General features: G+C 42.8%; 1 protein-coding gene across 1 annotated transcript in view; it reads right to left on the bottom strand.

Moving 5' to 3' along the window:
* Positions 1–4663: 4663 nt before the first annotated feature.
* The window catches only part of DCAF13 (DDB1 and CUL4 associated factor 13), a 52813-nt gene continuing 32996 nt past the window's right edge, over positions 4664–24480 (bottom strand). The window contains exons 8-11 of the mRNA XM_026663595.2: positions 22839–23003; positions 14333–14468; positions 6020–6183; positions 4664–5110 (exon numbers count right to left, since the gene is read on the bottom strand). Coding sequence (XP_026519380.1) covers positions 5023–5110; positions 6020–6183; positions 14333–14468; positions 22839–23003 — 553 coding nt within the window. The 3' untranslated portion in view covers positions 4664–5022. The remainder of the gene's footprint in view (positions 5111–6019; positions 6184–14332; positions 14469–22838; positions 23004–24480) is intronic.

Here is a 24480-nt window from a genome sequence, read left to right as displayed (position 1 = left end):
GGCCATGACTGGAAAAAAGTCATTTTTTAATTTCTGGAATATCTTTTAAAGGAATTATGCATAAAAGAATAATTGGTGAACAAAGCCAAGTCCTTCTCAGAATAAACAGCCACTAGTTTAATATTCTCCATTTCTATCGGAACATTAGCGTAAGATGACCTTTGTACCACTGAGCAAGGTACTGAAAATAAGCTGCCAGATAACATTCTATCAGAATAGCTGTGATGATATAAAAAGTTGCAGCCCTGGAGCTTTCTAAAAAGGATGATGTCAGTGGTGCTCAAGATAAAATACTAGATATGCATCCTGATTTTAATTGAATGAAACTAGAGTTCAAGACTCCAAAACACAATCTTTGCCACAATTTTTCCACCTGTAAGAACAGACCACATTTCAGGTGTCTGGTGACAAACTGGATTTTAAGAACACTTCTTAGAAGTACAATTTTTTTAAGCCTTTGCTCTTGGGGGTAGATATGGTTTTTAAAGTTTTGATATGTAGGAAGAAAGGGTCACCAGATTGTTAAAGGAGTGAGGGGAACTGGCCAAGTTAATAATGGCCAAAACCCAACATCCTTATTCCTCTAGTTTGAAAATTGTGTAGGAAGAATCCAACTAAGTAAAAATGCACTGAACAACACACCATCCCAGTCCCTCTGCTTTAGTCATTGAGACCCTGATCCTGCCCCATTAAAATCAATGAAAGCTTTGCCACTGACTTCAATGAGCATAGGATCAAACTCTGAAATAATTAGTTGACAGGCAGCAATAGAATATACTGGCTTTTTTCTTCTATCAGCTTCCATGATAGAGAATCGCATGTTGTTTTCAAACAGTTTCATAAATATTTTATTTTTCTCGTCTTTTAAAAACGACATCATGCATGAGCCAATGACAAAATCTACCTCTCTTGTAAGTTGTGGTTTTGGTGGAGAGAAACTATTGGACACTTCTGTTATAAACTCTTTGGGCAGGAACTGCCTTTTTGTTCCGTTTGTACAGTGCCTAGCACAATGGGGTCTATATTAACTTTGCAGGAATTTCAGAGGAGTTATTTTAACTTTTAATCTAGAAGAGGACCTGTATTACCACACCTGATATAAAAATGGTTAGTGATAGCTCCATAATGAACCACACAACTGAACGGTTGGTCTAGAAGCCTGGACAGAGAGCTAAACACACAAGCCTCCACCACTGAGCTGAATAAAAACCTGTTATAGTTAGTAGCTGTGAGAGGACCTCTAAATAGCTTAAGTTACAACCAGCCAAAATACAACTCCCCCATCATACCATAAGTCTATGGATAGGTCTTCACAACCTGTTGCAGCGAGTCTCCCAGCCCCAGTCGTCAGATTTGGGGTTGCGGGGCTTGCACTAGCACTCTAAAAATAGCTTGATAGATGGTGCTTTGACTCAGGCTAGAGCTTGGGCTCTGAAACCCCCCCTCCTGCCTAGGCTTCAGAGGCTGAGCTCCAACCTGAGCTGCAACTTCAAAGCGCAGTCTATACAGCTATTTTTAGAGCACTAGTGCAAGCTGAACAATCCCAAGTCTGATGACCTGGATTGGGAGGCTCACGGGCTGTGTAGATTCAGAAATACCCTAAATTGCCCTTGCATCAAAGGGCCATGGGATGCTTTGAAGTTACAAGTGAAACAGAAATCAAGACGGTTGATACCTTTTGCAAAAACAAGTTTATATATACTGGCTGTGTAGACAAGTTGCTCTTGGATCAACCATGGCTTTGCCTTATGCAATGCCAGCCTATTGTTACTGAGTTACAACCTCCCTTACAGTTCCCCCATGGCTCTGGAGAAGGAGTAAATTGCATTGGGTTTACACCAGAGTATACTCCCAGGCGCACAGGCCAGGATAGCCCAAACCCTATCCTGTCACTCCCACCCACCTGTGCATCACTCTGCAGAGCCTGCTTCCTTGCTGCCCTGAGCCCTGTGATGTGGGTAGCCAGCAGAGCATGTGACCTCTTATACCCCCCACACTGCCATGTTTGCTGATCCGCAATTTGGCCCTTAGTGAGAATTAGGGACCCCTGCCCAGGATAAGGTAACGCATACTCTCCCCAAAGGGAAAAAGAGCAAGCCAGTGGACTCATGGTCTGGCGTACACAACCAACAACTGCAGCTTGAGACTATTACAAAGTGCAAATTGACAAGGCTACTAGATATGTACGTGGATATTAGTTTTATCAGATGTATTAGATAGCTAGCATGAACTACAGTAATATAAATGCCCTGATTGATATTTCCCCAAATCTTACAGAAACAAAAAGAATTTGTCCTGGTTGTTTCCAAAAGGCTAACGTCTGCAATTTAACTCAAATCGATTAATAGACTAATTCTGTGACATTCTTCTGAATGGACTCAAGACTAGAAGTCCCATATACAATGTTCATGTAACAACACATTCACATAGCATTTTTATCCCCAGAAGTAGCCACCAAAATCACTTTACAAACTAATGACTGAGATACTGGTAGTGCAGTGACTCTACATATAGTAGATTTAAAAATTTTAACAATGCTATTTGAGTTTCAAAGTACAGCCCTCCAAATCTGGCATTTCCTAGCTTTTAAGTTGCCCATACAACCTTGATTCTGTTACCTTCAGTATCCAACCTGTGCAACAAATAAGGTAGGAGTTCTGCAAGGGGAAAAACAGTATGTGATCGTGTAATTAAAGACTGTCATAATGAACAGGCAGGTTAGACCTTCTCAGAAAAGACTGCAAAAACTTATAATGGAAAGTGTTCGGCAGCCCAATATGGGGGTTGCTACCAGCTCCCCCTTAATTTGATGTTTGTAGAAGTCATGTCGTCGAAGTTACTCTATAGAGATTGCAGCCTTGCTTTGAAAGACTCTCTTTACTTTGTCCTGAGAATAAAAACAGTAATCTCTGTATCATCCAGTCAGACATTTCTTATCAGCAACTGCTTTTTATCTTCATATGACAAATAACTATATGGGCAAAGCAGTAGTAAAGTAAGTAAAGAGGAAGTATAAGGAGAACAAAATATTACCATGCAAATTGGGGTTTGAGCAGGATCTGAAGGCTAACTCCTCTGACTTTCAGTAAAAAGTGTCATGAAGGCATAGAGTTTTCAAAAGTGCCTACAGTCCCATTTTAAAAAGTGACAGGCATTTTGTGGAATTTTCAAAAGCGCTTAGCGCCTAAGTCCTATTGAAATTAATGGGCATTTGGTAGCTATCTGCTTTTGAAAATCCCTCTGGACCAGTGGTCCCCAAACTGGGGGGCACAGAGGAACACACAGGGGGGTGCATGGCAGAACCCAGGCCAGTCCCCATGAGGAGATGGGGAGGGAATGCCACCCAGCCCCCATGTGGGGTGAGGAGGGAATGCCACCCAGCCCCCAGTCTAGCTTCGGCCCCAGCCACAGCTTCACTTTCCCCCCTACTCTTCCCCCAACCCAGCTCTGGCCCCAGCCACACTCCACCCCCTGTTCCGCCCCCAGCCCCACTCCACGTTCCGCTCCCAGCCCCTGCTCTGCCCCCATTCCCTCTCCGCCCCCAGGCCAGCCCCTCCTCTATCCCTAGCTCCGCCCCCACCCCAGTTCAGCCCCCATTTCTGCCTTCAGCCCAAGTTCCTCTGCTGAGCCAAGGAGGCAGTAATGGGGGGAGGGGGGTGCAGACAGATTCAATTACTGGTAAGGGGGGGATGCAAGAGGAGAAGTTTGGGCACCACTGCTCTAGACACCTTTCTGTATCTTTAGACACCTCACTATCTGTAAAAATCTGACCATGAGGCACTCAGGCGCCTAAGCCTCATTGAAAGTCAATGATTTTTAAGAGTTTAAGTCACGGCTGAAAATGGGACTTGTGTGCTTTTGAAAGTTTTACCCAGGATTTTTAATAATCCAAAGTGATTAGGGCCTCAGTTAATACTCACTCAAAAGGAAGTATCTCCAGCAGCACAGTGCTCCTTAACACCATGTTTTTAACGAAGACACCAGACTAAAGCTCTGAATATTTATGGTCATTAAATATCTCAAAATTTCTGCAAGGACAGAGGTATTAGACCAAGTAGCCTTGTTGAATTCCAGCGTGGATAATTACAATCTGCCCAACTAAATTACTCTGTCATTTCAATAGGAAGCCACTTCCATTTCACGGCTGGGGGTGAAGTGATACCCACATACAAATTAAAGAACTTTGGGATGAAAGGTATGTTATCAGAGTGGGGGGGTTTTATGCAATCTTAAACAAAAGGTTTACAACATATCTCACATGAAGGGAAATTTCAAGGTTTTCTAAGACCTAGATGAGAGAGATACACTGAATAATTTTAAGAGGTTTTAATTAAGTTGAGAAGTAAAGACATTTATTCAACAACTCTATTAATATTATCAGGATACAACAGGCCTTGAAGGTTTTGACTGGGTACACAGGAAAAACCAACAAAGTCCTGTTATTTACGTTGGTCAAAGAGTGCTGTTGAATCCCTTCTAATCAAAGAGAAACAAGAGTATGTTGCACGGTAACAAGTACAGTGCAATGTATAGTTATTGAGCACAATTCTGATTTACCTAATTGTATGCGATATTCATTTTCTTCACTTCTACCAAAAATGTTTTTCCTTTTATAATTACCATTGTAAAAAACAATGTAGTTTGTAATTTCTAACACCAGGCAATGCTGAAGCAAGTTCACCCTTTTTCTGGTAGGGAAGGTGGCAGGGGAAAGGGCTGATACACTGATGTACCACCCCCACAGTCAAATGTTCTGGTTGTATTACAAATGAAGTTCTACTGGGATATATAGGGGTGGATCAGTTTACACCAGCTGCAAGTTTGATTACAGGACTTTAAAGGGGCCAATTCTTCTGACCTCCCAAACTGGATGATGACCTGAGAAATGAAGGGGGATATACAAAGAAGAAAAGTGAGCCGCACCACTTGTGGCAGGGTCTGCAGCAGATCCTCTAACTTTTGTACAGTGTAGCTAATTATTTAAATAAAAAATTACAAACAATGCTATAAGCCAGCAAAAAATTATTTCACTACAGCCACAATATGCTTCTTCTTTTCTGACACAAATGGTGAGGATCCTGGCTTGCTGTGTTTACGGCGATTCAGTTCCCTGGAAACAGACAGGAGAAAGAGAAAAGTGAGATTGAGAATGTCAGCAGTAGGTGTGTTCAAGTTCAGAAATACTAGCTTCTTGCTTAGCGTACTACAGCAAGTGTTCCACTGCTCCTAAAAATTAATGTCTTCAGAGTCCAAATCAATTTAGGTGGCTGAAATTTATTAATTTTTTTCCTTTAAAAAGGAATACTGGCCATCTGAAAATCCTTTAAACTGCAAATTTAGAAGAGTTCACATTTTTAAGAATCTTCTTTCTAGAGCATGCACAGCTTTATTTATTTATTTTTAATTGTAAATAGGATTATCTGCAGGGAGCAGATATTTATAGGGGTCTATCAGCTGAGAAGCGTGGCCAAGCCAGAGTGTAACAATCACATTCAGCCCCACCACTTCCCATTTCCTCTCCATGCATGTGCCAGCCAACTTCTCCTCTTTCAATACCATGGCACCAGCCATGCACAGATGCTTTCAGCGCCCCATCCCTTTCTGCTCCCAGGGACCTGTAGAGATGTCCCAGGGAACTGAAAAACTCTCACACTGATCTTGAGGCAACAAGGAGCCAGAAGACTTTCATCCTCCCACACCAAGACTTATCCCTCTGATATGACTACACATAAGGCTGAGAGGGGGTGTTGCCTCTCCTTATAACCTTATGTCCTTTCCCACCCTTTCAGAGAGCCTGGGAAGGAAACTAGTTCTTGCTACTCCTGGCAGCTTGGTCTGCACTTACCACTCCACAGAGTCCAAAACAACCAGTCTAATAATTGATTTATTCACTTGACCAAACTGATACCAGTCATTGATAAGAGCTGTTCCCTTGTTAGAGACCTCATGCATTGGTGCCACAGCAATGGGACAGAATACGTTTTACTAGGACAAAATGAAAACAAATAAAGAGTCGTACTTCCGCCGACGAGCTTCTCGCATGATGCGCAGTTCCTTGGCCTGGCTGTAGATGGCTTTAGGCAGGTGACGGTGACGAGCTATGCGTTTGATCTGAGGGTGGTGTTGGAACTTCTCCTTCAACTTTTGGTTGTAATTCATAGCTGCTCTCTCTCGTGGTACAAGCTACAGAAGACACAAGCATGTTATAAACAGCATCGGTTGCAACAACATGAACTTCTCTAAAAGCAAACAAGTTTAGACAGCTTCAGTGGTTTCTTCTGGCCATTTCTCTCTATGCGTTATAAACCTAAAAGCAGAGACTTTAAGACTAGTAAATATTTTTTTAAAGTATTACATTTTGTCACCTCACTGCTCAAATGCAGAATATAGTACCATAATTTTACGTTTCACAAAAGTTACAACGTAAGTTCATTTTTCTAAGAGCAGACTTTATTATGCCACAGAGGAGGGAGAGGGAATGGAAACTGGTGACCTGCCAGTATCTTGCAAAGGATTTGCCCTCAACGTAGGGGAGAATGTGGAGCATATAACAGCAAACAGGGAAAAAATATTCCTAACTCCCAGCTAGTGATGAGCTTTTCCTATGAAACAAAAAATTCACAGCCTTTTCAGTACTTATCTACTGTAACTAGAGATGCTGCTAAGTGTCTAGCTATAGCCTCTCCTTACAGCAGGAATGTTATCTTCACTGGGTTGGGGGCATGCTCCAACCTTACCCAGCATCTTCATCCACTTTAATGGAATTAGTCCATTGGGAACTGCAATGTGCACATGAGAACTGTAAGTTTTAACTTGGCCATATTGCACATATGGAGTAATTTTTATTTCTCATTAAGCAGTTGAATTGATACCTTAGCATAGAGAGTACAGGCAATACACGTGCATTAAAATTACTATGAGCACTTTAATTTTTTGCATTATGTCTATTTTAAAAGTATAACCAAAATGCTGTTAACAGCTTTTTTTTTTTGGCACTTATTATTAGAAATGGACTATCCCATCACCTTACAGATGACCTGCAAAAAGGGTGTTTGTTAAATGGGGTTTGTGCCCTTTTATTGCCTATGTTGTATAAGGAAGGTTGGTAAGTGGTTGTTCTGTGTGTGTGCTTTTAAACACACAGCTTATTTAAAACTCAAACATTTGGTCTTCTCTGGTTTTGCTGGAAGTAAATAAAAGTTATATGTCCTCTGTTCTCCCACATGTTGTGCCTTCCGTGTTCTCTGCCCTCCCTCCAAAAAAACAGTTTGACTAAAAACCCTTCTCATTTTTAGGAAGTACCTACATTAGCCTTTTCCTCCCTAAATATTTCAACTGCTGCTACAACAGTGGGAAATTTTAGAAAAATAACGATAGTGTAGATAGCTTCTATTGCTCAGCTCTCAATTTGACTCATTTCACTAGTTCTTTAGTTACTATAGAGCAGGCGTGGCCAAACTGTGGCTCCTAGGCCGCATGTGGCTCTTTTATGGTTAAGTGCCGCTCCTGGAGCCCCCCCATACACCACCCCATTCTTCGCCTACAAGACTGAAGCTCGGGACTTTTGCCCTGCGGTGGGGTGGTGGGACTAGGGATTTCTGCCCTGCAGGGAGAGGGGTCTAAGGGAGTAAACATGCATACGTATATGGATAATGCTTCTATGTAAAGCTTATTTACAATTTAGCAACATGTTTTCCTTCTGTCAGAGGACAATTCAGTAACAGAGTAAATTCACACAGAGTTGTTAAACAGCAATACAAAGTTTTAGCTCCTAAGAGGATAAGTCACGTTCGCATTTCATCACAAGCTCTAGAAATCACTCCTAAACCAATGCAATGTCACACATACTACCCAGAACTGCCTATGTGTTCGCCTTATGTCACAGAATGGAAATTTATGATACTGTAGATTGAGAGCACACATCTATTTAGACAATCTCATGTTCTCTTGCTAATATGGTTTGCTAGATCAAGATACAAGGGGCTGTAAATGCACTTTCCTTTAACTCTCACTCAACCCTTAAATCAAAAGCTTTTGCTCTTTCCATATCTCCTATAGGATAGCAACGGTAAACAGCAACCCTAAGTGCCATCAGGCTTCGAGTTTCTCCTCACACTAATGTTTTACTTTTACACTTACAGGAATACAAACCACTCCTTACTAAAAAACATTTTAATTGGTCAGTCTCCTGCTCCGTTTTCCTTACTTTTATAGGAAAGGGAACAGAACCAGCTATCGGAGAGTTCTGCAGCTTTTACCTCGGTGAGTAATCCTATTAAGGATTCATCATGTATGGGTTGCTGAATCAGAAGTTACCAAATGTCTTAACAATTCCAAGTTTAGTAAAGATCTTCAAAGCCTCAGTGTAGGTTCAGTGTATCCTGTTTTCTACAATTCAAAAAAACCAGACCTTTTCCAAGATATATTTAGAGGAGACTTACTTGTTTTATTCCATCAATGCTGCCTTTTCCACTTTTCACTTTAAATGCTCGTTTCCTTCAAATCAAACTAAAGGCAGTCCCCTTTTAAATTCCTAGACCTCTACAAGACTAAGGTATGTGTGCATTAAAAGTCACTTGAGGTACTCCAGATTATACGTTAATAGGACTCTAAAGTACCTGAAGTGTAAGTTGTAGTTTTTATGATGCCCATGGTGAATGTTTTTTTACGCTACAAAGTCCTATTTTAAAATGTATTTTTATGTAGCTACTGAAAAGAGTTTAACTTCTATTTTGATGTGTCCAAGTGCTAAAATTGTATTTAAAAGGCCAATCTCTCCTGTGGCTCAACAACTAGTTTTAGTTTAACTCCAATCTTTACACAGAATCATGTAGATTTAATTGTCAGTGGAGTGTAGACATGGTATGCCTCTGGCTCCTGCAGAGACTTTGATTCTTGAACGTTTCACTGATTTTGCGTAATGAGAGCAATGCCAAATGCATTAACAAAACAAAGGAAACATGCATGTCAGAACTGATGAATACTTGGCAGCCACAGTGCTGCAAGTACAACTTTCCAGTCAGACAAACATTCATCAGCCACAAGACACAAAATAAGCAGCGCACTTTTAGTCTAATTTCTACTGCGCCTGAATGGGAAGTAAAAGACTATGCACAAGCCAAAGAAGAATTCTCTAATTAGAACCACTGATTTTCTGATTGATATACAACAGCATTATATTTTCCTTATTGTTCTTGGTTCTGTTCCTCATGCATTTTAACAGATATATCTATGCACTGAAGTGACAAAGAACCTTAAACTCAGTTATATAACAGCTGATGGGCCAAATTCTGGTTAGCATACATCCCCACAAACAGTCATGCATACATGCTACAAAAGCTGTATGAATAAGAACACATGGTGGATTGGAGACTCTCAAACAGCCACCAATTTCAACATACTACAACGCTTAGATATCATGCAGAGAGGCACATTAGGTACTAAACATCTAATCTAAATAGGAAAAAAATCTGTGCAGGGTGTTTTCCACACAAGTTGTTGCTGGGTCAGGAGCGTAACTGCACTAAGTATGAAGACCACAGCCCAAAACCCCTTAGCCAGGCTTGGAGATGACCCTTTTGTAAAAGCAGCTTCTCTACAGTGTTTGGGAAGCCAAAATTGGGGAAGCCAGCTTCCACGTATACTTCTGCTAACTAGCCTTGTGTTCTCTGACATGTATCTATGCATCACACTGGCTAGAATTTAGCATTGTATTCCATTTCAGAATTTAACTTCATCTCTCTGACTTGTATACACATAATACACTAGGATAAAGAGGGAAACATTTTCAAAAGTGTCTAAGTGACTCAGATTCCTAAGTCCCACTGAAAGTCAATGGGATTTATACTTTAAGACATTTAGGCACTTTTGAAAATTTCCCCCAGAAGTATGCTCTTATACAATCATAGAAACATAGAGCTGGAAGAGACTTTGACAGGTCATCCAGTCCAGCCCCCTGCACTGAGGCAGGACCAAGTAAACCTAGACCATCCCTGGCAGGTGTCTAACCTCCAATGATGGGGATTCCACAGGCTCCTTGGAAGCCTATTCCAGTACTTAATTATCTTTATAGTTAGAAAGTTTTTCTCTAATATCTAACCTCTCTCTCTCTGGCTCCAGATTAAGCCCATTACTTCTTGTCCTATTTTCAGTGGACAATGGAGAACAATCAGTGACCTCTTTATAAAAGCCCTTAACATATCTGAAAAGGGTTAGCAGGTCCCCCCCTCAATCTTTTTATCTCAAGGATTAAATATGCCCCTTTTTAAAATTTTCCTCACAGGTGAGGGTTTTTTAAACCTATCATCATTTTTATTGCTTTCCTCTGGACTCCAGTTTGTCCACATCTTTCTTAAAGTATGGTGCCCAGAACTGGACACACTACTCCAGCTGAGGTCTCACCACTGCAAAGTAGGGCGGAACAATTATCTCCTGTGTCTTACATATGACTGTTAATATACCACAGAATACTAGCCCTTTTTGCTACTGCATAACACTGATGACTCATTCAATTTGTGATCCACTATAACTGCTAGATCCTTTTCTGCAATACTAGTGCTTAGACAGTTATTCCTCATTTTGTACACGGGCAATTGATTTCCCCTCCTAAGTGTAGTACTTTAGCTTGTCTTTAATTAATGTCATCTTGTTGATTTCAGGCTAATTCTCCAATTTTTCAAGGTTGTTTTGAAATTCTAATCCCATCTTCCAAAGTGCTTGCAAATCTTCCCAGCTTGGTGTCATTTAAAAATTTTATAAGCGTACTCTCCATTCCATTATAGAAGTCATGAATGCAAATGTTGAAGCATACTACACCCAGGACAGACCCTTGGGGGAGGGGGGGGGCAGCTGACACTCTCCGGCCGCCCAGCTCTGAAGGCAGCAGGGCAGAAGTAGGGATGACATGGTATGGTATTGCCACCCTTACTTCTGTGCTGCTGCTGGCAGGGCACTGCCTTCAGAGCTGGGCGCTCGGCTAACAGCAGCTGCTCTCTGGCCACTGAGCTCTGAAGGCAGTGCAGAAGTAAGGGTGGCAATACTAAAATAACCTTGTGACCCCCTGCAACTCCCTTTTGGGTCAGGACCCCAATTTGAGAAACACTGGTCTCCCCTGTGAAATCTGTATAGTATAGGGTAAAAGCACACAAAACACCAGATTTCACAGTCCGCGATGTGTTTTTCATGGCCGTGAATTTGGTAGGGCCCTAGTTATTATATAAAGATATACATATCTTTATATTCTGTCATTCACTTTTGAATTATTCAGACATATCAGCTTGGGAGGGAGTGCGGCGTTCCGGTTCCCGGCCAATAAGAGCTGTGGAGCCAGCGCTTGGGGCAGGGGCAGCACCTCCGCCTAGGAGACAGCAGAGACACGTCGCCACTTGCGGGGAGCCGCCCGAGGTGAGCACTGCCCGGATCTGGCACACCGAGCCCCCTCCCATGCCCCAACCCCCTGCCCCCTCCCACACCCAAACTCCCTCAGAGCCCATGCCCTGCACCCCCTCCCACACTCCGAACCCCTCGTGGCCGTTCTTCCCCCTAGAAGCAGCAGGGACATGTCTCTGCTTCCGGGGAGCCACACGGAGCCAAGTAGGGAGCCTGCTGGCCCCGCACCAACCGGACTTCCAATGAAAATTAGAAATGCTGGTTTAGAGAGTTTTCCAGTTGGTAAAGTGCTGGATAACACAGCTTTTACTGTACTTAGTGTTAAGTAGCAGTGTTCATTACATGCAAAAGGTATGCTGCCTTTGTCCATAATTTCCAAAAACCAAGTACCCATCCTATTAAACTCAAAGCAGCAGTTCTTAGACTGTAATCCATTCCCACCAGTAGTTAATAAAATGAAACTCCAGGAAGCTGAACCTAAAGATTCTGCAAAACAACCTAACTCCAGATCATGTATTCTGCCTCTGTCCACCTAACAGGGATAATGGAATATTCTACATTCTGCAACAAAAATACCACATCATCATTCCTATCAAATGTTAGTCATTCTATATGTATATCAGTATGCTCTAGATCAGTAGTTCTCAACCAGGGGTACGTGTACCCCCAGGGCTACGCAGAGGTGTTCCGGGGGTACAGTAACCCATCTAGATATTTGCCTGGTTTTACTACAGGCTACATAAAAAGCATTAGTGAATTCAGTACAAACTAATATTTCATACAGACTATGATTTGTCTATACTGTTCTATAAACTGTTCTCAAACTGTGGGCAAGTTCGTTTTAATGGGGTCGCCAGGACCAGCGTTAGACCCACTGGGGCCCAGGGCAGAAAGCCCAAGCCCAGTGACACGGGGCTGAAGCCAAAGCCCAAATTTTTAAGTTAGGTGAAACTTGGGGTATGCAAGACAAAGCAGACTCCTGAAAGGGGTACAGTAGCCTGGAAGGGTTGAGAATCACTGCTTTAGCTACTCATCTATGTCCACTGTGTGAGAGTGTGCAGAGTAAAGGTGCACATCAAACCTGTTTCTGGACGGCACCTGTTTTAGAGCCATATGGGGGAATGGAGAAGGTAGATATAGTGCTTTTCTCAGTCAGTATACAGACGATGAATGAAGCAGATGGAGTTCTGGCTCATACTGTGATGCCAGATGTGAGAGGGTGCATCTGTATTGTATATGATGAGCAACCAGTGGGATAAACAAATTATTTTTAGCGTGTTATACTGCTGCCCATCACTGCAGTAGCTGAGCCCCTTCCACACTAAATCAGCAGCAACAGAGAAGTACACAGTGGATGCCACATAGTCTCTACAACTAGAGGTGTTTTTGTCTGATACTTACAAAAGACGCTTATGTGGACCTCTACATATAAAACTCCCTATAAATACAGCCAAAACGCAGACCAAAGTGACTACTGCAGCAGCCTGAATAAAGAAAGTGGCCAATCAACATTTTATAGAAATTTAATTTCAACGATAATTTGCTACTATATAAATGTTTATAGGCTACATATATTTTGCCGGTCAGATTATAGTTTAAGATTCCTCCCTTCCTGGCTTTTACAAATGAAAAATGCATTACTGTGAAAAATATCAGACTGACAGCTCTGCAGACTGATATAGAATAAGCAGTAGCAGTGCAAGAATCTCCCAACTACCCTACTAATATGCCTCCACCAGGACCTGAAGGGACTATTCCAAGGGTACGTCTTCACTACCCGCCGGATCGGCTAGACGCGATAAATCAATTCCCCGAACGCGCTCCCCGTTGACTCCGGAACTCCACCAGAGCGAGAGGCGGTAGCGGAGTCAATGGGGGAGCCGCGGCCGTCAATCCCGCGCCGTGAGGACCCGAGGTAAATCGATCTAAGATACTTCGACTTCAGCTACGCTATTCATGTAGCTGAAGTTGCGTATCTTAGATCGATCCCCCCCCCGCCCAGTGTAGACCAGTCCCAAGAGAGGGAGAGGGCAATTTCACTCTCCATGCCCATTCAAACCTTGATCGTCTTACTAAATCTGCTCAGGAGTGTACAAATTAGCATCGACCGTGATATCAGATTTTGCCCTTTACTGTATTATACAACTTGCACTGAGGTAAATAAAAAGTCTGTCTAGTTATGCTGGTATAAACCCCTAACAGACATGCTTAAATCAGTTTTAAGTCACACTTAAAACAGATTAGTTTATTACACTGAACAGAATTACACACATCTATATTAGGGTTTCGCATAGACTAACTAGACAGATATTCAGTTACACCAGAGCAAGTTTTTCAGTATATAAGGATCTATCCCACTAGGAATTATACAAAGAGCACCAACTTATTTCACACAGATCACAGAACAGTTTTTGGCAAATAATGACACTGCACTCTAATGGACATAGGTCATGCCAGAATGTGTATGCAGTGTTGTTGTAGCCATGCTGGCCCCATGATATTAGCGAGACAAGGTGGGTCAGGTAATATCTTTTATTGGACCAATTTCTGTTGGAGAGAGACACACAGAGTTTGGTCTTTTGTCACTACTGCTCAGGGCTGAATTCATACCTGCATCATAGATGTGAAAGGCTCAAATCCTATTCAGACAGGTACAAGCTGAATAGTATACTTTAATAAAATATGACAAAAATACTTTACAGGGCAAAAATGCATGATAATATTATAAACAATGGAGGTAGCAGTAAAGGTTGCAATGAGTGAAATATGTGCCCATACTGAGTATGCTGATTTGCATATTATCTCATTTTTCAAAAGAAATTTTCAATTAAGCTTTCCTTTTAGAAAGTTCTGAATTTTTAGAAGTTTATTTTTAATTTTGAAAAAATACTGTTTCATTTCTTAATCCGTTTTGAGATAACTGGTGAAGCTAGCACAATCTTACCACGCCCAGTTTTTCAGAAGCATTAGCTTTCCACAGACGAATGTTCATCTCATCTGAGCCACACAGAATATACTTGTTGTCATAGGTCCACTTGACAGTGATGACATGCTGCATTCGCTTTGTATGATATACCTCTCTAAAAGAAGCCAAAAGAAACATTAGAAAATGTGTTATAGTTACCTTCCTGATCATTGCTGCCTTTCAAATATCATGACGTTCTCACTTCAAGGTCTGAATATTTGTTCTACAATAACCATAACTGATTAAAATGGTTTTGTTTACAGGGGAATAGTCTCCAAACTGATACATGGCAAGTTCTCCAATTAAATTCTGCCTAGAATATACTGACAAAACATTGTCTAGATAAGACTTAAAACAAAAACAAAACAAACAAAAAAACCCTCATCTTTTCCATAGCATCTAACTAGCAGAAGAATTGCTCTCGGATTACCAAAGTCAGTCATACAGACATACACTAACTACAAATCCTAGACAGCTATTTCTTTATAAATTTCACTCACAATATTTATTAGTATAATGTCCTGAGTAAGCATTACAGATATGGGAATTGTAGAGCTAAACTTAGTCTGTCTGGCACCAATACTGTGAATGAGTGAGAAGATGTTTGAAACCTAAGAGCATTAATATGAATTTGGAGATGTGTCAGTTACTATTCACTGCAATTTTCCTCCTTTACCCCCAGAAAAATAGCCTCCTCCTTTGTCAGTCAATGAGGAATTTGCAAACCATATGAGAAAACAGCTTAAAATAAAATTGTCTCTGGGGAGTGACCGTTGTTGACAAGCAGGTGAAGGATTTAGAACAGTAATGTTGCTTTTAAACCAATAACTAATAATTTCTGTAGACAGATAACAGATCAACCTTTTGTTCAACAATGCTACCAATATTTGAAAAATAAATTTGCACTGACCTTCAGAAATGCTTCATTTTTGTGTTCAACAAACTATAGATTTTTCAGCTAAATTATGAGTGAATGCTTCTAAATGTTACATTTAAATCACTATTTAAAACAAACTCCTATTTGGATTTCATTCAATATTTACCAAGCGAACAAGTGGATCAATAACATTCACATAAAGCAATAACTTGGTTTCAGCTACATAAATAATTTAACAAACATTTACCACGTCTTGCATATTTACCAATGTTCTAACGTTTAGAACATTTTTAGTTTAATCAAACTTCATGTTTTAACCTTTAAACTTTAATTTTTGTATTATTTAAATCTATATTAGACCAATAAACCAGATAGAAAATAGTTTTAACAGATAATTAGCATGTATAGTGCCTTTTACACAAACATGGGGGGGCCTAATGACCTCAGTGGACTTTAGATCAGGCCCAAAATACATTACAGTGGTGGCCAAGTATCATTATTGCTATTTTAGAGTTGGCAAAATAAAGGCTTATGTACACTTGAAAATTAATTCAGACTAAGTTAGAGTATGATTTAAAAGCACAATAGCTATTCCTGACCAATTCCATTTATGCACACTTTTATTCCAAAGGAAAAGTGCCTTTTTTTTTTTCCTGTTTAGCTTAATCCACTGGGCTAAACTAAATAAGACCAAGGCACACTTATTATGGAATAAGAGGACACATGGAGCTAGTCCTGAATAACTCCATATATAGATAACCCCTAAGGCACACAGAAGTTAAGTGATTTGATCTAGCTATGCAGGAAAGCAATTGCAGAGCCAAGAATATGCCTAGGTCTTTTGACTCATTGCAGCATCCAGTACACTGGACCAGGCTGCGTCCATTGAAGTCCAAGCTACTGGTCTTATAAAACAAGTCAAGAACTATAAAAAGTTAGTTAGTATCCTGTATCAAGGGCTACAACCTCACCTGGTATGAACAGACGTAGCTCCATAAACTTCAAAAGAAATACAGACGCTCCCCGACTTATGCAAGCGTTTCGTTCCGGAACGCCTTGCGTAACTCAAATTTTGCATAAGTTGGGAATGTATACCCGACCATTACGCAAAAAACCCACCACTTTCTAGCTTACAGAACTTTCTCCCCAAGTGCGGATTTGCGTAAGTCGGGTTTGCGTAGCCCGGGGAGCATCTGTATACCAATTTACATCAATTTAGGGCTTGGCTACACTTGCAAGTTAGAGCGCATTAAGTCAGCCCCACGCACCCTAACTCCCGAGGCGTCCACACTGGCAAGGCATGTAGAGAGCTCCGCAACTGGAGCGCCCTGGTAATCCACCTCCACAAGAAGCATAACGCTTGCTGCGCCCTGGCTGGAGCGCCGTGGCGCCAGTGTGGACGCCCTGGTCTATTAATGTGCTCTGATTAGCCTCCAGAAGTGTCCCACAATGCCTGCTCTAGCCATTTTGGTCATCACTTTGAACTCTACTGCCCTGCCCGCAGGTAACCAACTGTCAGACCCGCCCTTTAAATTCTCTGGGAATTTTGAAATTCCCCTTCCTGTTTGCTCAGCAAGGCGTGGAGTGCTCTCAGCGCATCTTTCCTGGTGACCATGCCTCCACGTGCCAGGTGATCCCCAGTATGGAGCAATGGCGAGGTACTGGACCTCATCAGTGTTTGGGGGGAGAAAGCTGTCCAGTCCCAGCTGTGCTCCAGCCATAGGAATTACGATACCTTCGGGCAGATATCAAGAGACATGATGGAATGGGGCCATGACTGGGATGCACAGCAGTGCAGCTTTAAAGTGAAGGAGCTGCGGAATGCCTACCACAAAGCGCAGGAGGCAAACTGCTGCTCCGGTGCTGCCCCCACGACCTGCCGTTTCTACAAAGAGCTGGACACAATACTTGGAGACGCTCCCACCTCCACTCTGAAGACCACCATGGATACTTCAGAGGCCATAGCAGCAGAGTTCAACAAGGCAGAAGCAGGAAAGCGGGAGCGAGGGTGCTGAGGAGGAGGGGGACAGCCCAGATCCATGCAGCCAGGAGCTGTTTTCAAGCCAGGAGGAAGGTAGCCTGTCGCAGTGCACGGTGCTTGGGGAAGAACAAACAGCAGAGGAGGTGCCCGATAAGTGGCTTTTATTTTGGGAAGGTAGTTGTTCAGTGCATGCTCTTGGGGCGAAGAGGGTTACAAGGTTAGGGCTGCATGCATGCCTAGATGCAGAATAGGGCGTTGATGTGCTCTCTCACAACGTGGTAATCGGCCTCAGTGATCTCTTCAAAGGTCTCATGCAGAAGCTGGGCAATCCGCTTGCGCAGGTTCCTTGGCAGAGCTACTGTGCTCCTAGTCCCAGTAAGGCTAACATGTCCACGCCACTGTGCCGTGACGGGCGGGGGGACCATTGCTGCACATAGGCAAGCTGCATAAGGGCCAGGGCAGAAGCCGCATTGTAGTAGACGACCCTCTCTTGCTTCCCAGGTCACCCTCAGCAGCGAGATACCTTCCAGGATGAACTCATCCTGTGGAAAATGTGGGGACAGTGTTCAGTATAGGGGCCCCCCTGCAGCTGTTGGCTCTCCCCAAGGCACAGAACCCCAGAGGACAGTACGGCCGTGAAACAATCAGTCCCCCTTGTCCCTGTGCTTACTCACCATTTTGGGGCTCCTGTGGGTCATGTGCGCTCGCTTTGGGATGGGCAATTTCTGCTATTGTGTACACCATACTTGTCTTCAAGTGTGGCCAAATCATTGCTCTGTCTGGTGTGAACAACGCTGCCTCTGTTAAGTGTTGCATTTTGGCTTTACAGATGCAACCTTGAGATCCCAGCCGTCCTGGTTATCAACGGCCAAAAGACTCCAAAGAATCAGGAAACGTCTGTGAAGAACCAAAGAGGACCTGCTGCACGAAGTTATGCAGCAGTCCCTTAATGAAAATCAAAAAGTGCAGGAGTGGTGGGAGACTGAAAGGAGGCTCCAACAGCAGAATGCGGATCGCCAGCACCAAAGCACGGAACGGCTGCTAAGCATCATGGAGCACCAAGCGGACTCAAGACAGGCGCTCGTAGCAATGCAGACGGAGCAGATCTGTGCCCGTCCCCCACTGCAGCCCTTGTCCCAAAACTTTTTCCCTTGTGCCCTCATGTCACCACCAACCTACTTTCCCCAACATCCAGGTTCTTATCGCCACCAACTGCCTCCAACACCTGTAGCTTCACCACCCAGCCCTGCAAACTATGACCCTTACCCACTGCACTGAACCCCCATCACCATGCATTTTAGCCAGCCTGAAGTGCAGCACTCATTGCACGGCTCTCCAGACAGGAAGGCTGAGTATGATAACAGGACATATGCAAAACTCTGATTGTCCTGTTCCCTACCCCGCCCCCTTCCCTCCTCCTACACAGCACAGATGTGTCATGCCTTTTCTGTTTCCCATGCAGCTGTGTTTCTTTTCAATAAATGAATTTTTTGACTTTGAAAACATTCTTTATTGCATTAAGAAAAAGATACCATAGCCCAGGAAAGCAACAGGCACCACAAGTCGCTGCATCATACGTAGCAAACACAGATGTCTACTAGCATTGGAACCACTGCACTTCACTCCCGTGCAGGGCACCAAACATTACTGGTGGCTTTCAGCATCGAATTGCTCCCTCAAGGCTTCCATAATCCTTACAGCCCCGCGCTGGGCCCCTCTAATAGCCCTGGTCTCTGGCTGTTCAAATTCAGCTTCCAGGTGTTGAACCTCTGGAGGTCCATGCCTGAATGAAGCTTTCACCCTTCCTTGCACCAATGTTATGGAGGGTACAGCATGTGGCTATAACCGTGGGGATGTTGTCATCGGCCAGGTCCAGCTTCCCATATAAACAGCTCCAGCAGCCCTTAGATGACCAAAAGCACACTCAACAGTCATTCTGCACCGACTCAGCCTGTTGTTGAACCGCTCCTTGCTGCTGTCAAGGCTCCCTGTGTAGGGTTTTATGAGCCACAGCATTAAAGGGTAAGCGGGATCTCCAAAGATCACAATGGGCATTTCGACTTCCCCTATGGTGATCTTCTGGTCTGGAGGAAAGTCCCTGCTTGCAGCTTCCTGAGCAGGCCTGTGTTCCGAAGGATGCGTGCGTCATGCACCTTTCCAGACCAGCCTGCGTTAATGTCAATGAAATGCCCAGGGTGATCCACAAGCGCCTGAAGAACCATAGAGAAATACCCCTTCCGATTTATGTACTCGGAGGCTAGATGGTCTGGTGCCAGAATTGGAATGTGTGTCCCATCTATCACCCTTCTGCAGTTAGGGAAACCCATTTGTGCAAAGCCAGCCACAATGTCATGCACGTTGCCCAGAGTCACGGTTCTTCTGAGCAGGATGCAATTAATGGCCCTGCAAACTTGCATCAAGACGATTCCAAAGGTCGACTTTCCCACTTCAAACTGGTTAGCGACTGATCGGTAGCTGTCTGGAGTTGCCAGCTTCCAGATTACAATAGCCACCTTCTTCTCCACCAGCAGGGCAGCTCTCAATCTTGTGTCCTTGCACTGCAGGGTGGGGGCGAGCTCAGCATACAGTCCCATGAAAGAGGCTTTCCTCATCCGAAAGTTCTGCAGCCACTGCCCGTCATCCCAGACTTGTATGACGATGTGATCCCACCACTCAGTGCTTGTTTCCCGAGCCCAAAAGCAGCGTTTCACTGTGGTGAGCATGTCCATGAATGCCACAAGCAATCTCGTTTTGTATGCGTTTCACAAGTCGACATCATCGTCGGACTCCTCACTGTCACTTTGTAGCTTAAAGAGTAACTCAACTGCAATTCATGACATGCTGGCGAGACCCATCAGCATATTCCTCACAAGTTCAGGTTCCATTCCCACAGACTGAAAGGGAAGACAGAGCGCGCAGTACAAAAAACGTTGAAAGATGGCACCAACTGTGGACGGAAGCACAGGGATTGCTGGGATGCGAAGTGATGCATCATGGGGCATTGGGACAGGACACAGAATGCCCTGCATCCCCCACCCCCTTCCCACAAGTCACAGCGCCAGAATGGGAAAAGGTGCTCTGTGGGATAGCTGCCCACAATGCACCGCTCCCAATGCCGCTGCAAGTGGTATAGCTGCCCATAATGCACCGCTCCCAATGCCACTGCAAGTGCCGCAAATGTGGCCACACCACTGCGCTTGCAGCTGACAGTGTGAACACACGGCAGCGCTTTCCCTGCTGCGGTCTCCGAGGGCTAGTTTAACTCACAGCGCTCTACATCTGCAAGTGTAACCATGTCCTTAGAATCTAGCCATAAATTCTGCCTTTTCATGTACAATGGGAGTTGTACAATGGGAGTTGTATGTACCTTTGAAGGCATATGTCTTCAAGGCTGAACTTTGGAATACCAACAAGAGCGTTTACTGCTTCCTCATAACATGTAAGGTCTTCCACAAAGGCTCCCCTCCCCACTTAAGATATGTCTACACTACAAGTGAAAGTGTGATGGGTAGACAATCTATTGCTAGTTTTAATTTAGCTAGCACAGGTAACTATAGCGTAGATGTGGCGGCACAGGCTTCAGCATGGGCTAGCAACGAGAGTATGTACACAGGCGCCCTGGCGGGCTTGTACTGAGGCATCTGGCTGTGCTGAAGCCCGTACCACCACATCTACCCTGTCACTGTTACCTGTGCTCGCTAAATTAAAGCCAGCACAGGTATGCCTGCTCATGCTACAACCACACCTTCACTTGCACTATAGACATACCCAAAAAGGCAAGTTCCCTTCATACCCCAAGTAGGAATAATCAGGTCTAGGTCTTCCCTACAGTTTCAACTGTCAAATTTAAGCTTTCCTTAAAAACAAAGAAAAAGTTCCTAACCCACCTACCTGTGAATAAAGTCTTCTGAATTAACTGTGACAAGCTTGTGGTCCTGGTTTAAAGATGTACTTAAGTCAAGTTGTTCAGTTCTCAGAGCTACTAGTGCACCAGGGACACACACAACACAAATACTTTTGGATACACAAGTGGATACCATCAGCTCAGACTTCTTTTGGCAAGCTTCTTGGTAGTTTGCACTTATACTTTCCCTCTCCCCCCTTCAGTGCTACACAGTTCTACCTCTTTTCCCCTTCTATGGATCAAAAATATTTACAAAAAACCAATTAAAATAGTTATCTGATCGACATAAGAGAAACAGCTTTGCTTAGCAATACAAAAATAAAAAATAGTCAAGGAACTATAGTGGGTATCTGCAACACAATTCCAGGACAGAAGGAAAACTAAAGTTTTATAGATCAATTATCAAGGACTCTGAGGAAAAAAAAGTTGGCCTTTAATAAGACAAAGGGGCACATGAACAGTTTGGAGAGTAAAATTGACCCCACAGAATCAGCCGGTCTGGTTAATATGCATTGCAACATCCTAGAGGAAATTGTTAATAAACTTAAACCGCTGGCAACTATTTTTGAGAAAAGGAAAGAGCAAGTCTTGCTATTTGGCAAGTCTTCTCTAGTAAAATAAAGCAGCAAGAATAAAAAACTGGAAGAACATAAAACAGTAGAGAATAATGGAACCAGACACAAACAGTACAGGTTTATGGAGAACAAATAATGTCAGACAAACCTGATAACTTTTTTTGATTTTGATCAAATTGAAAAAATAATTAAGGGAGTGTACAGTCAATGAAATCTAAACTTTAGTGTAGTACTTAATATGCTTATGAAATCTTGCATGAAAAAAAATAATTCAAACTATGTTGGATATAAACACTGTCACATGGATAAAAACCCGGTTAGAGAAGCATGAACAAAAAGATAAATCAGTGGAAATTAATTAGATGGGAGAAGTGTCCAGAATGCTTCCACAGGAACCTTTTCCATTCTGTTGTATGTAATCATTCAAAGGAGGAGAAAAAAGCAGCCCATAAAAAGGCAAATGCTACAAAACTGTAGGTGTTGCACACATCAGTGGTGACAAAGATATACAAAGGGACCTACACAGATCAGAAATAAAGGCAGAAAATAAAATGAGATTCTGCCTGGACAAACGCAAGCTAATACATCTAGGAATAATCATTCAGAACTGATATTCAATGTAAGACATATTTGGAAAGCAATAGTGTCAAGAGAGGTCTGAGGTGACAGCAGAAATCAAAGGTGTGTTTGCAACAGGATATATTGCTTGACAGGGAAGTAACATTCGCCTGCCTTCCCAAAGGACATCACATAATGAAACAAAGTGTATCTATCCCCTGTTCTATATGAAACGGTCAACGTTTCACTTAGACTACTTCTGTCCTTGGCATCTTAGTACCAGAAATATCAGTAAGAGGAGAAAAACAAATGATTTAACAGGCTAGAGAAATTTCATCCATGGATTCCACTTATAATTTTCACTCAAAACTAAAACACAAAATTCATTGCTAATTAAATAGGAGTTTCACTCTAATATACTTAATAAAAATGTAGACAGTGATTTAGTATTTCCATTCATTCATATGATGAGACCCTATAGGCATGCAATAGGAATCTATTGATTATATAGGTTAATGAGAGAGCTAAGCATCTTTTTGGGGAAAAAGACCCAAGAGACAGATTTGAAAAAAAGAAAAAAAATCACTGACCTGCTGCGACCTTTGTCTACAGGAAAAATGCGAATAGATTTATCAAAGCTGGCAGATACAAATTCTTTCCCAGTGGGGGAGTAATCCACATCAAGAACTGCAGACACATGATCTATGTGAATCATTACAGGCGACTCAAGAAAGCGCATGTCAAACGTATACAAGCTGTAAAAGAAATGTGCTATTTAAAAGAAGGCACCGTGCTTTAAATACCATCTCATATAAACACTTATGTGAAAAAGATTAGTGCTTTTCAGATACCAATTTCCAAATGAACTGAATTATCAAACGCATGTCATATCGCCATACATTTCTTTGAAGTACGTGATTATATGCACCCACAAAGCTCAGCTTTTAGTTCCTAGGCCCTAAAACTGTTTATTTCAAGTCAGACAACTGCTAATAAAGCATGAAAAGAAACGTAGGACTTGAAAAAAGGCACAGAACACATACTAGCTGGTAGGTTTAGCTGTATTGCTGGAGTTAGGACTCCTTCCTGTTCCTACAGGAAAAGTGGGTCTCTATTACTCTACTTCTCCCTCAGCCTGTTTTTGGATCACTGGCTCAACCTGCTTCATAAGCTACCACATCATCCTCCTTCACTCCGCCCATCTCCAGACTCAAACGTACCATCTACAACTGTTGAGTGTTTCTCAGACTCCATTTGGCACACCCTGTGCCCTGCCTGCCACTCTTTCTTCTCTGCTACACTGCCCTCATTAAAGTCAGGTCTACACTATAAACTTACATCAGTATAACTAAGTCACTCAGGGGTGTGAAAAACCCAACCCCCTGAACCTAACTCCTGGTGTAGAGAGCGCTGTGTCAATAGGAGGGCTTCTCCCATCAACATAGTTACCGCCTCTAGCAGAGGTGGATTAACTACGCCAACAGGAGAAGTTCTCCCATCAGCGTAGTAGCATCTTCACTGAAGGCAGGCCAGCCAACTCCACAGGTTTTCCCAGTAGGAGCCTACAGGGAAATCCTTGCCTGCTTGGAGAATGGGGAAAGGAACCAATCTCCTGCAGAATGCAGGACGATTAGAATGGCTGCAGATGCTAAGGGACAGCCTGGGACCCCAGCATGTGGAGCAGATACTGACTTTGCAGCTTCTATTCTGGTTCCTAGTGCTGGTCCCCCTGCCCTCAAAGCAGGGTGGTGGGAAAAAAATTTCTGTGCGGCCACCCTAGGCTTACAAAAATATGAGGGAAAGCCATTTAGTATTGAACTGGATTGGGGATGTGCATGTCGTAAAGTGTCTTTAAAAATATATATATATATAATAAAAATTTAACGGAGGGGGAGTGTGGTTTGTTTTTTAAAATAAAATCCCTGGCTTTTGGGCCTGTTAGTTAAAAATAAAATTGGATTGAGATTATCTTTTCATAATGAATAAAATTGTTTATGGGAGAAGAATTTTTCAAACGTAAGTTCATTATTAGTGACAGTGAGGAGTGTATTTGAAGAATGAAATGGTCTTTGAGGGAAAAGAAGAATGATGTGCTTTGGCAAAGAGAAAAAGGAAAAGCATTGGGGTTTCTCCCTGGGGCGACCTGTCTCTTTCCTTCCCTGTATCTAAAGCAGGGGTCTCAAACACGCGGCCAGCGGAGCTCTTCCCTGCGGCCCGCCAAGCTCCCCGTGC

Source organism: Terrapene carolina, unplaced genomic scaffold (genome assembly GCF_002925995.2).
Source record: "Terrapene carolina triunguis isolate 2854851 unplaced genomic scaffold, T_m_triunguis-2.0 Scaffold58, whole genome shotgun sequence".
Taxonomy (NCBI): domain Eukaryota; kingdom Metazoa; phylum Chordata; order Testudines; family Emydidae; genus Terrapene; species Terrapene triunguis.
This window is presented reverse-complemented; position numbering and strand designations above follow the sequence as displayed.